The sequence below is a fragment of the Fulmarus glacialis genome, unplaced genomic scaffold (assembly GCF_000690835.1).
Source record: "Fulmarus glacialis isolate BGI_N327 unplaced genomic scaffold, ASM69083v1 scaffold29602, whole genome shotgun sequence".
NCBI classification, from domain to species: domain Eukaryota; kingdom Metazoa; phylum Chordata; class Aves; order Procellariiformes; family Procellariidae; genus Fulmarus; species Fulmarus glacialis.
The window spans coordinates 1-11,743 of record NW_009198904.1 but is presented as its reverse complement, the minus strand read 5'-3'; the positions used below and the strand labels follow the sequence as shown (position 1 = coordinate 11,743).

The 11,743-nt window shown below is 47.0% G+C and overlaps 1 protein-coding gene across 2 annotated transcripts; it reads right to left on the bottom strand.

Moving 5' to 3' along the window:
• Positions 1-4,590: 4,590 nt before the first annotated feature.
• LOC104071755 (creatine kinase B-type) lies at positions 4,591-11,716 on the bottom strand. Of its 2 annotated transcripts, none has more exons than XM_009573069.1 (7): positions 11,504-11,716; positions 10,222-10,376; positions 9,171-9,303; positions 8,092-8,263; positions 6,437-6,560; positions 5,536-5,725; positions 4,591-4,958 (listed from the first exon to the last, which is right to left on the bottom strand). In XM_009573069.1, the coding sequence occupies exons 1-7, from the start codon at positions 11,694-11,696 to the stop codon at positions 4,780-4,782; spliced, it is 1,146 nt and encodes a 381-aa protein (XP_009571364.1). In that variant the 5' UTR covers positions 11,697-11,716; the 3' UTR covers positions 4,591-4,779. The 2 variants fall into 2 exon arrangements, with proteins under 2 accessions (XP_009571364.1, XP_009571365.1); XM_009573070.1 differs by lacking the exon at positions 11,504-11,716 and adding an exon at positions 10,858-11,045.
• Positions 11,717-11,743: the final 27 nt, after the last annotated feature.

Sequence of the window (11,743 nt, the reverse complement as noted above, 5' to 3'; positions counted from 1 at the left end):
CAAAAATCTTTGGTAGGTTTGGATGCATTTCTGTTTATTTTTACCCTGTCTGGTAATGCAGATTTTCCCCGTTAATTGTCGATTCCAGTCTGAGCCCACGCTGCCAATTTAATTACTAGACCCACACTGTGGGTGTAGTAGATACGGCTTCTCACCTGATGCGCTCAACCTGGCTCTATGCAGCATTTGAATAAAAAAAAGACGGCCTTTCAAAACGCAGGGGAAACCCAGCATCTCCACGTACAAACACCTCTGCAGCCCAAGGGCAGCCCTCGCCAGCTGGTTTTCCCGTGCGGCAGCCGGCAGCTCACAGCCGGTGAGGCAGAGGTTCTGTGGGGCCGGGAACCCAGGCTGGGCCTCGAAATGGAGCTGGGCAGGAGCTTGCCAAAGTGTAACTTCTGTATAAGAAAATAAATCCCAACATGTCAAAGACAGGGGAAGAGGGTCAAGCGATACAGGAGACCTGGTTCTGATTAGCCTCTCATCTCAACATCTTAGGCTATGGGGTGTCCTCCTCCAGCACTGGGTCTGGCCTCCCCTTCACTGGGGACAAATAAACCCGACGAAGCCCCAGGATGGTGGAGAAGTGCCCTGTCCTACTGATGGAGGGCTGGAGCAAATGGTCACCAGGGCTATTTCCAGCTTTGTAACTGTGATTTTTTAGGAAAGGTGGGAAGGCAGACTAGCCAGAGGAACACGGAGCAGCCAAAGGAGCCTGCTGGCCTGCTGCTTCCCCAGGGGAAAAAGAAAAGCAAACAGGAGATGAAAAGGCTGTGATGCCGTCTCCATTCCCAGAAGACTGCCCTGCCCACCACGCTACCACATTTTTTGTGTGTGGGTGGGTGGGTGGAGCAAAAAAAAAAAATCACTCAAAGTGCTCAAGCTATTCCACGTTGCGTAAAAATATGGTAACGCTCATCTGAGGACAGGCTAGAGCCTAAACCTGCTCCCTCCCAGATGGGTGCTGGAGACATTAGACAGTAGCACCTTCCTTTTTCTTCTTGGCCTCATGATGGATTAATTACGCTGGGCAAAACAGAAAGCCAGAGGAAAGCATTGCCCTGGCTTCGGCTGTGGTGGGTTGGGGGTGCAGCGGAGCCGAGCTGAGCCGAGCCGAGCTGAGCTGAACGAGGATCCCCGGCGGAGGGCAGGACTCGAGCAGCAGCCTCCCGCACCCCGGGCAGGGCTCTTGCCGGGCATCCAGCAGATAAAACCACTTTGCTCCATACTTTGTTTTTGCGAGAGAGGAGTCACACAGTTCGGCCACCTCGTCCCAGGAAGCAGGAGCCTCCCTGAAGCACCTGGACCTCCTCGTGAAGCAGCCATCCTGTCCCCTCGCTTGGCTGGGGGCACAAGGGAGCGTGCAGGGAGCTCGACCACTTCACTCAGGCCTGGGAGCGTCCCACGGCATGGCAGGGTGCCCAGGGTTGATGCCGTAATGCTGACCTTACCACCATCCTCCGTGTGGCTTAGTCCACAAGCGGGTGAAAGACCAAGAATAATTTTCCAGTAGATAGCACGAAAGTGGAATAAGGAGCATTTATGGGTAGTCTGCTGCCAGGAAGTGTAATGTGAGAGGTAAATGGTTTCCCAAGCAGCTTAATTTCTTGAATAAGGACCCTGGGGTCCCAGCAGACAACGTGCTGCCTGTGCCACGCGTGCCGAGAGGGAAGGGGACTGGGCTGGCTGACTGCTGCCCGCGCAGGCCTTGCCCTGCACGGGCATTGCACGCAGGCCAGGGCTGGGCAGCTGCTCCCCTGAGGAAAGCAGAAACGCTCAGAAGAAAAAGACAACGACAAAAAGAAATTCCTCTTGAAAACATTACAAAAACAGTACATGTTTCGAGTGGCGAGCCGGCAGCCGACGGACAACGTGCCAGCCTGTGGGAGCAGGGCGTGCGAAGGCAGCGAAGAGGACAACACAACAAGGCCCGCGTTACAGCCGGCAGAGCTCAGCTGCTCTCCCCGGCAGCGGGACGGCAGCGACGGTCGCTGCTCCCGAATCTGCAAGTGAGAGAAGTTCAGTTGAGACTTCACGGGAAAGCCCAGAGGTGCAGCACGTGCCTGCACGCCCCGAAGGGCTTCCCGGCCCCTCTCCTCCCCCAGCCCGCGCCCACACATCATCAGCACTTTTTCAGCCAACGGAGGAGCCCGTGCACAGCTCCAGGCTTGGTGAGGAATGACACCATCACCACTGGGTGTGATGCAGGGCATGAGCTCACACATCCAGAGGGCCCTGCCGGCTGCGCCAACTCCCGCGTCCTTCCCAAAAGCTACGTGACAGGGGCGGCTCCGCCAGCAAGGCTAATTGCAGTTCCCCTGTATAAAGCACAGCAGCGACTGATGACCTCCCTCTCCTCCCCTCGGTTTAAGGCCGAGGCACCCCCGACACATGGCAGCTTGCCGTCGCCCAGCACAATTCCAGGTGCCCGAGGCACGAGCGAGCGGCCGCTCCGTGTGACCTGCTTCGTACGGCCGCAGTATCTGCGACCCACAGCAGCACCCAGGGCACGACGGTGAGTAATGCTGAGAATGAAACCGAAGCTTTTAAGGCAAGGGGGTGGGAGGTTTAATTTCTCTCGTGATCACAGGTTTTTAGCAAGTCCCAGCTGGGGTAGGTCACTGTGTCCAGCCTTTTGCCATGACAGGTTTGTTCTCTGGAATATTTTCAATTGCTTTGTACAAGCTGAAACAAAAGCATGGTCGTGTTATTCCTCATGGCAGCAACAGGAGGAAACACAGCAAAGGCGGTGGGTGGGAAAGAAAACCAATTAAAAAGAAATATTTTCTAGTCGGATGCAAGCATTGAAGACTAGCTTGCTGCTTTGACCATAATTTTTTAGCCAGCTACAGGTCCTCGCTCAGACTGCCGGGACCCAGGGGCTAAAACGAGACGGAGATGTAGCAGCTCCAGTGGGCCACGGACATAGGAGAAACAAGATGCATGGGGAGAGAGATGTTTTTATTAGTCTAGCGGATATAGCTAAAAAAAAATAGGCAAGTTTTCAGGCACCTCCTTTCATTAGATAATTGCTGTGAGCGCAGTAATGATGCCATGTTGAGGAGAGGCACCACTGAATGAACACACTCTGATTACAAGGTGCAGCACCAGCTATTTGCCAAGCGTCTGTGAACAGTGACACGAAGCACAGCAAGGGGGATCTAAAGAATATACAGAACCAACCGGTTGTGTCTTGCACCATTTTCCCTTCCCTGCTCTCACAAGCCTTGTATAGAAAAATCCCTGTGCTGATTAACTCAAATACAGGAACATCACCCAGCACAGAACAAAACTCTTACATGTGATCTCCTCTCCTCCACCCAGTTAAATTTGAATCACGTAGAAAGCTGTATTAAAAAAAAAAAATCTCATCTGAGATGTTCACTCAGCCTTTCCCTCAACAAAACTTAATTAGCTTACCCCAACTGGAGTCATCACTTCAGCTAAGTGACAGCCTGCAATCACAGCCTTAGAAATATCACAGCCTCTACAAAAGAAAGCTTATCTACGCGAGCCTATATAAAGCTGCACACTGTGAAGCTATGTATCAACCTTTCATCACGCTCCCTCTATCAAAGCCAGGTTTTAGCAGCGGGTAGAGCTGTTGAGCAGGTGCTATCTGCTTCCCAGGTTGCACGAGCTGCAAAAGTTGTTGTTACTAAGGGTCCGATGCCCCTAGCTATCAATACTTCTGGAAAATATTGTTCTTGTAGGTTAATAATGTGACGCTTCCACACAGCAAACACACACATACTCTGACTACAGCCATTCTGGAGAACAGACCTACTTGATAAAACACTGTAAGCTCACACCCAGAGAACAGCGTGAGCTTGCAAGCCTGCAAGCTTGGAAGTTGGGAAAAAAACCCAACTATTTAGCATGTTTTAATTGACTATACTGCTTGTTTTTAGGTTCATGGGACAACTGGTGCATAGGTCAACAAGAGTCAGCAGAAGAAAACTACAGTTATCTGATATTTTCCTGTAACTGGCAGCTTACAGCCCCCATCTCTTTCCTGGCTGAGCTGAAACCACTTAGAGAGAAGCATAGTTTTAGTCTAAGTTTCACCTCACTCCTTACCCCCAAAAGAGCAATTAGTTGTTTACACCAACTGTCTGCACATCTCTAGAGATTAAAGATGTGATCTTCTCCCAGCAAACTAGCTTGGTGTCAGTATTATGGGCAGAAGTCTGACCTCAGAGCATTGCCCTGCAGCCCCAGGAGGACCTGTCTGAGAACAGTAGCCCTTTGTACCCAGATCTGTCTCCTCTCCCTCACAGGAGTCAGCCTGGCTTGCTGTAGTCAGGATAATGACAGTTTACAGTTGCCATGAGCAGATGCACAAGTCAAAGCTTGGAGGTAGGGCATGTTTGCAGTGACTCACGTTTAACATGAGTTCTCAAGTTTACAGCAACTACAACAATCAAGTTAAAGGTTCACTTCTGATAATGTTTTAGCCACACTTCAACTTGAATAGACTGCAGCAGCACAGACAGGAAGATGTGCTAGCACACAAAACCAGCCCCTCCAACGTAACTAAGAAAACCAAGTCACTTAAATCTCTCAGACATTCAGTTAACACATTTAAGACATGTCAGGCCAAAACAATAGTTTATTTTGTTTTCAGCAACATCTCAACCATCAAAAAATAAACTCTAACACAGATGGATGGAAGACTTCTCTACAGTGTAACTAAGTGGGCTCTGACCCCAGGGGTTTGAACTCGAGTAACATTTTATTATTCATCCAATAACTTAGGAAGCATGAGAATAAAGTGCTTTATTTCTGAGCTGGTATGAGGTCATCAATGGACTGGCCTTTTTCAAGGCGTTTTTCCATTTCAATGAGCAGCTTCACACCATCCACCACCATCTGCACCAGCTCCACCTCAGAGAAGCCAAGACGATCGGCATTGGAGACATCAAACACCCCTCCGACAGCAGCTGTGTCCACACCACCTGGAGCAAGAGATTTAGTTAGCACACTATCACTGCTAGCAGAGGTAAGACTACCTTTCTTCCCTCACTAGCTTGAGGTGGGAACAGAGCAAGACAACTCTCTACAAGTTGCCACTGCTGCCTCCTCCTACATGCAGGGAGATAAAGCTGCATGTGACTGCCAACATGAGCCACTGAGCACACCGTTAGGCCAGCTCTTTATTCTTGTAACCCAAGAGCAATCTAACCTGTGGTCAGAAGCACCTACTGTAGCTATTTCCTAGCCAGAAGTTAAATCAGGATTCCCATCCCTTCTTACAACAGCAACAGCTGCTATCAGGTCCACCTTATCTGGTGCTCAGAATACCAGATAGGACAAACCTAGATAGCCAGATACAGCAAGGTATAAGCAGAGCACTGGCACCCACACCCCCTCAAGCTATGATTTTAAGGCTTGGTTCTCTCCATGTGCTTACCCTTTTGGATGGTCTGACAGGCACTGCCAGTCTGAACCAAGACACGGCTCTGGCTGTAGCCAGGCTTTTGCTGGAGTCTTAGGGCAGCCTGACTAGGACATCAGTGTGTCACCACCTCTCACCTGTGCCTCGTTTCTGCAGCCGAAGCCTCTTAAGGACTTCTCCAAACTTCTCATGTTTCCCAAGGTTTGGTAGCTTAATGTGCACACCAGCACGGAGCCCTGTTCCAAGGTTGGATGGGCAGGTCAGGATGTAGCCCAAGTGTGGATTCCACATGAATTCATAGTTTTTGGACTTGAAGAGAGTTTCTATCTATAAATAGAAAGAGTGGATGTTTAGAGATTGTTCTCTGCCTGAAGGATGTAGGTCATCCATTAGTGCTCATTTACAGCTTCAGTTACATAGCAACAGCCACAACAGTTTGAACAGCTATTTAAGTCAGTCACATAAGCCCCCTCTATTTGGAAAAAAGGGTCATCAACAAGGGGCTTTTAAGGTCTTAATCTTGCTCCTAGCAGTAAGACACACTACACTATGAAATCTGAAGTCACTATCTCTTGGGAAGCTTGATTTAGTACATGTCAAGCTGGCATGTCTGTTAGGATTAGGGAAGGGGCTGGTAAGGCTCAAGTTCATATCAAGACTAGAAGCTAAGAAAAGCATTCAGCCTAGAAACTTCAGTCCAGCTTTGCCCATCCACATGCAACCAAATTTCTCCTCCCATTCAGGGTGTTTCAATGTTTGATTTATAGAACCATGTAGAAATCCTTTAAGTACAGTTTAGAAACTTGGATAAGGGTTCCACATCAGAGGACATATTCTAGATTTCATAGCCACAATGCTTTGCCAATATAGGCATTTCAGAGCCTTCACAACTCTGGACCTCATCAGGGTATTCCCAGAGACCCAAGCTATGAAGCACCATGCAGGACTTGGGAGAGGGCTTGAAAGAGTTTGCATTCTCAGCTCTAACCAGAGAAACATGTACCATTTGAAGCTACAGCTCGGGCAACGTTGATTTACCTGTGTTAGCCCAGTACAGAAGCGGGTAAATACTTCCTTCATGTTGCCACCTTTCTGCATGGAAATAACTCTAAGGTGATCCTCCTCATTGATCCAAACAAGGAAGGTCTTGTTATCATTGTGCCTAGGAGACAAGGCAAACAACTTGTTGTCTGTCCCACCTGACATTTTCAAGATAACTGTAACAGCACCAAATTACTCATCATTGTAGCTTTTATTTCAAGAGGCTCACTTAGTTGCTTCTTCAAAGAAATTAATCTTACTTCTTTTGTCCATGCAGGACCTAAGTTAGTCAGTTTTATCCTGCTCTTTTCAAGAGGTAGTTTGAATTGGCCTGTATCTAAACAGGTCAGAATGAGTAATAACATGACATTAGCCAGTCTTACAGTATCAAACCCTAAAATAATCCCCCTAGCTCACTTGTGGCCTGAGTTTACAAATTTATGAGATTTCATCTGTTCAGCAGAGTTTGCAGAAGGGTGATTAGTACAAACTTTGAGGCAGCCCTGTACAGTGATGTTCATAATGACGATGCTGACAATGTCTAACAAAGCCTTCTATCAGAATTTTGTCAGATTCCATTAAACTCTTTGTACCTTATCAGAGAACTAAGTCAAGTTTTCACTATTAATTTTAGATCGGGGCTCTTCAGAGATGCTATAAAAGCCTCTGAACACCAGTGGGCCCCTCTTGCTCTAGCTTGCAGCTGGCCGCAAGTACTATTGTCAATATTTATCATGCTGATAATTTCTCAGCTTGATTAGGATCAAAAATTAACTAGTACCTGAGGAAAGTTATTTATGCAGACAAGACAGACTTTACACTTCAAGCTTGTAGATTAGTCATGCTCAGATGACAGCACTATCTAGTGCTGGCAATCTGCAGGTAGATGACGCAATCTTAAAGGTGACCTACAGAAACAAAGCATGCTTCCTCTGGATTGTACTGAAGCAGCTACAGTAATAAGATTGGAGTATTCCAGCTGATAAAAACCTAGCCCTTGGCTTACCAGGGAGCAAGTTAATTATGCTGCAGAAGCTCCTGAGATGCAGAGTTTTATGTAGGTGACCTACATCTGACAAGCAGAATCCTTCCATTCCACACCTCTGCATCAGTCAACTCATGTCACCGAGTCTCTGGAGGCAGGGGCGGAAATCTTATCACTAGTACAGGTAAACCCATACTAGTCCAGCATCCGTGAGTTTCTGCAAGCAGAAGCAATGAGACTACAAGGGAGCTACTATGCATCCAGTATCAAGTCTGAGCTAAGCCAACACTATGGTTTGGTACCACAAGTTACTCTAAGCTCCTGGGACAAGAGCTGAATGTAGTGGCACATCTACTCCTTTAGAAGTGATCTACTTTCATAAGCTGCTTCAGTTGTCTGGTGCTTCACTAACCTGTATGGGCAGGCTCTGGTTACAGGCTAGCCAAGCTGGCTTGTCCCTACAGCCCAATGTGGTGCATGGTAACACTTGTCCAAATTCTGCTGGTTTAGATGCAACTTCCCCAGAGAAGATCACAAAAGTTTCCCATTAGATTCAGTAATATGAGTTCAGAAGCTGCCATTTTGCCCAGCAGTACGAGCCACAACCAGAACTGCAAGATTTTTTTGCAGGGACTTTGTACAACTCCTCCCTTCCAGGCATACTCACCAGATACCCCTGGCATCAGGCCAATCTCGTGCCATCCCAGATGCCAACAGAAGAGGAGAAACTGGCTTGTCAAACAAGAAGTGATCATCAATCAGCTGCTGCTGCTCTGCATCAGTCATGTTCCTCAGAGCATAGTACTTCCCCTTGAGATCACCTTCCAGACTACCCAGAGCTGGAAGACAGAGTCACTTTTAGGATGGGACCAAAGATGCTAGACATTCCCAGCACTTTAGAGACCACACACAAAGTATGGCAACGTCTGATCTACTGGGTTTGGTTCCTCCCTTGCTTTCATCTGCAATGGCAATGCTTTTGCGGCATTATAGAACTTAAGGCAGTATCAGTCTGCACCCTCCAGGCTTTACAAGTAGCCTTTGTTCCCTCACATGCAGTATAGAATCATTACTGCTGCTTAACTGTAGAAGTGGAGTGGTTTCTTCCAAGGAGAATCAAGGTCATGAATATAACAAACAGTATTATTCTAGTCAAGGACTGTTACCCTGCCCTTGAGAGGTTTTGGAACAACTACACTCTCAGTCTCCAGAATTGCACCTTCAGTGTATCCTTTCCTCTCACTTAATGGAGTTGGGAGGCAACAGAAAAAACCTGCAGCTGAGGAGTTCCACTGAAAACTAGGGCTTACTCTAGTCAACTGCACATTTAGAGGAAGACTACACCTCTAAGCAAGCTGAACATTAATGAAGGGCAATTAAAAGCAGCCACAAAATACTGCAACTATGACTCAAGCCCTGAAGTTGCTACATACCTGTTAGATTTCAGGTTTGAGCCATGATGAACCAACCTCTTTCCCCACACACATAGAAAGAAGCTTTCAAGATCAGCAAAGGTCAACTTAACGCAGTCTGACTTCCCTCTAACATGTGCTCTTGCTGTCAGCTACAAACTGCAATGCTGATGCAGCTGTAACGTAATGAGCCTTTTTCAGGGAAGGCTCCATGTTCAGGCTAAGTCTTGAGGGACGCTGCTTTTGCCAACTGCCTCCATTTTCAAACTGCAAAGAACACCTCTTGCGCAAAAGACATAAGCAGTTTCCCCAATGCACCCAGTTCTCACTTTACCTTCAACGGAGAGCTTTTCGATAGCCCGCCTCTCTCCTCGACTACAGTGCGGGGGAAGACAGAATCCACGGATGCTTCTACCAGTTCTGACACGGGAACTTAGCACGTAATTGGGATCCAGGTCATCACCCCCCTACAAGATTCGGAAACCAGTGAGTACAGCCCTGTTGCCAAGATACCTACTCTAAATACATGTAGCTCCCATGCATTTAAGCATGCACCTTATACTTGAGCTATTGACTACGTGGTCTGTAAGCCAGTGTCTTACTTAAGGACTATTTTCTTCAGCATTAGCTCAAGTATTGTGTAACACAACCGTTGTTTTGAGGCTAAGGCTACAGCTACTAAGTAGTGCTAGAAGATAGGGATACCACCAGACCATCAGTTTTATGTCCATTTCAGACTACAGCATGGGCTTCTGTTACCCCTTCAGATCTGCAGTCTAGAGGTATCAATGAGGCAAACCCTTATTGTTTAGGTAGGTGTTCACTCTTGCAAACGAGAATTATTCACTACTGTCATCCAAAGTATCTTAATTTATTTTCAAGATGACCTATGGCTAGCCAATCAACACGGCATTAGGAATTCCTAGAGTCTACAGTAACATTTGAAATCCATAAAATGGGCAGAAATCCTTACTCATAGCCATAACAACGTCTATTCTATAGTATGAGACTACCAGGTGATATTTAAGACCCAAGATCAGATAGTAGAAAGTGTTAAGTTTTATGACAGTCCTTGACTCCTAGGACAGTGTTGTTTAGCTTGACTACTACAGCCCACAGTTCATGGAAATACATGAGCATGTTTGGCATGACCTATGTTGCAGCAGCACACGAAGCAAGCTCCTGATGCATACCAGCTGCCTGGTTCTACCCAGCCACTGACATCCTACAGCAGCAAGCTCTTGAGTCTGACTGCACCGGACACACAGCCTGTGCGTCTGTGCTGGGTGAAAGTGAGGGGGCAGAGCCTGAGCAATCAGTTTAGGCAGCTGCCAACAACTGGTCCTCAGACCAGTAGGCATCAGTAATTGATCAGAAGTGTATACCTGCAGGTTATCAGCATTCAGGTCAGTCTTATGCTCGTCAGTTGGTTTGTAGCCACCATGCCTGTCTTCAATAACTGGATCAAAGAGTTCCTTAAACACATCATAGGATTCTTCATCACCAGCTACGCATCCTACTGTCATTATGAAGGGATGGCCTGGAGTGATAATAAAGTCAGAAGAGCTAAGTTTGGGTGATGTTTGGCTGTATTCCAGCACAGCACTAACCAGGCAAGTTCTTTAGTGGTAGGTCTAGTCACTTAGAAATGCATTCTTACATTAAAACTTTTGGAAAGACCCTACATTTTACACTTAATCCAGCCAAATGCAGGGCTATGGAAACCCGTAACTGTGGCCATTAAACCACGCTCACTTATCAAGCTTGGTTTAGGACAAATTTGCACAGCACATCCAATTTCTCTAGCTAATTCAGACCACCAGATAGAACTTTATGTCTAAACAATCATGCCCTGCTGTAAGCAAGCATACTTTGCTTTTTGTTCCTTCTGCTACAGACAGAGCTGCATTTCTGTAGTCTGCTCATAAATACCACCTCCACAAGATTAGTTTTAAGTCACCATATTCAAAAGCACCAGTTACTTCAGCTGGCTCACACAGAATATTCCCAACGCATTTTACCAGGATTATCAACCCCAGTCTGAATGACATCATCCAGGGTGAAGCCACTGGGCGTGACTCTGTCTCTCAGTTTCTTGTATAAATCCAGGGTTAGAACTTTGGCCATGTGGTTGTTGTGGGTGCTCAGGTCCGGGTACTCCTCATCAGGAGGCAGTCTCTGATTATTTAGTTGGGCCATTTTGATATTGCTAGAGTAAAAATAAATACTGTAATGTTAACATGTAAACACATCTGCTCCCCCTTTTTTCATAGAAGTGCTAGTGAACATCACATAACCAGTTTAGGAATAGACCAGAACAGCCAGGTAAGCCCACATAACATCAGGGTTGGGTTTTTCCCCCGGTTGTGTTATAATGAGAATGCATTTAGTTTGGTGGGTTTTTTTTTTTGTTTGGATTGAAAGTATTTAGCAGAGCAGTTACATAATTGAAGTGTCTGGGAATTGATGTGCCAGATCACAGCAAGGAACATGGCTTGATAGAACAAGGCCTCTTTTAACACAGCCATGCATTTAGTGCCGTCTCTCAATGCTTTGCAAGATTTGCCTCTCAGCAGCTCAAGAGTTTTGGGTGCCGTTGTCAAGAAGCACTTCCAGTAAGGAGGGAGAACAGATCGTTATGCAGATCTAACGGTCCCTGGCTGTTACCTGGGTTGTCAACCCCAGTCTGGATGACATCATCCAGCGTAAATCCACTGGAAGTCTGTTTATCCCTCAACTTCTTGTACAGGTCCGGGGTCAGCACCTTGGCCATGTGATTGTTGTGAGCGCTCAGGTCAGGGAACTCATCAGCAGCAGAGTGCTTCATCTTCAGGAGGTTGTGGCTGTTTGAGAAGGGCATGTCTGACCCTACCGCAGTCACTAGGGGAGAAAGAGGGGAAGCCTATC

Coding starts and splice junctions, on each gene's coding strand:
- LOC104071755 (XM_009573069.1), bottom strand. CDS start 11,696: ATGCCCTTCTCAAACAGCCACAACCTCCTGAAGATGAAGCACTCTGCT. Junction 8,264..9,170: donor CGAAAAGCTCTCCGTTGAAG/GTAAAGTGAGAA, acceptor TCTGTCTTCCAG/CTCTGGGTAGTCTGGAAGGT. Junction 6,561..8,091: donor CCTGATGCCAGGGGTATCTG/GTGAGTATGCCT, acceptor CTTGTCTCCTAG/GCACAATGATAACAAGACCT.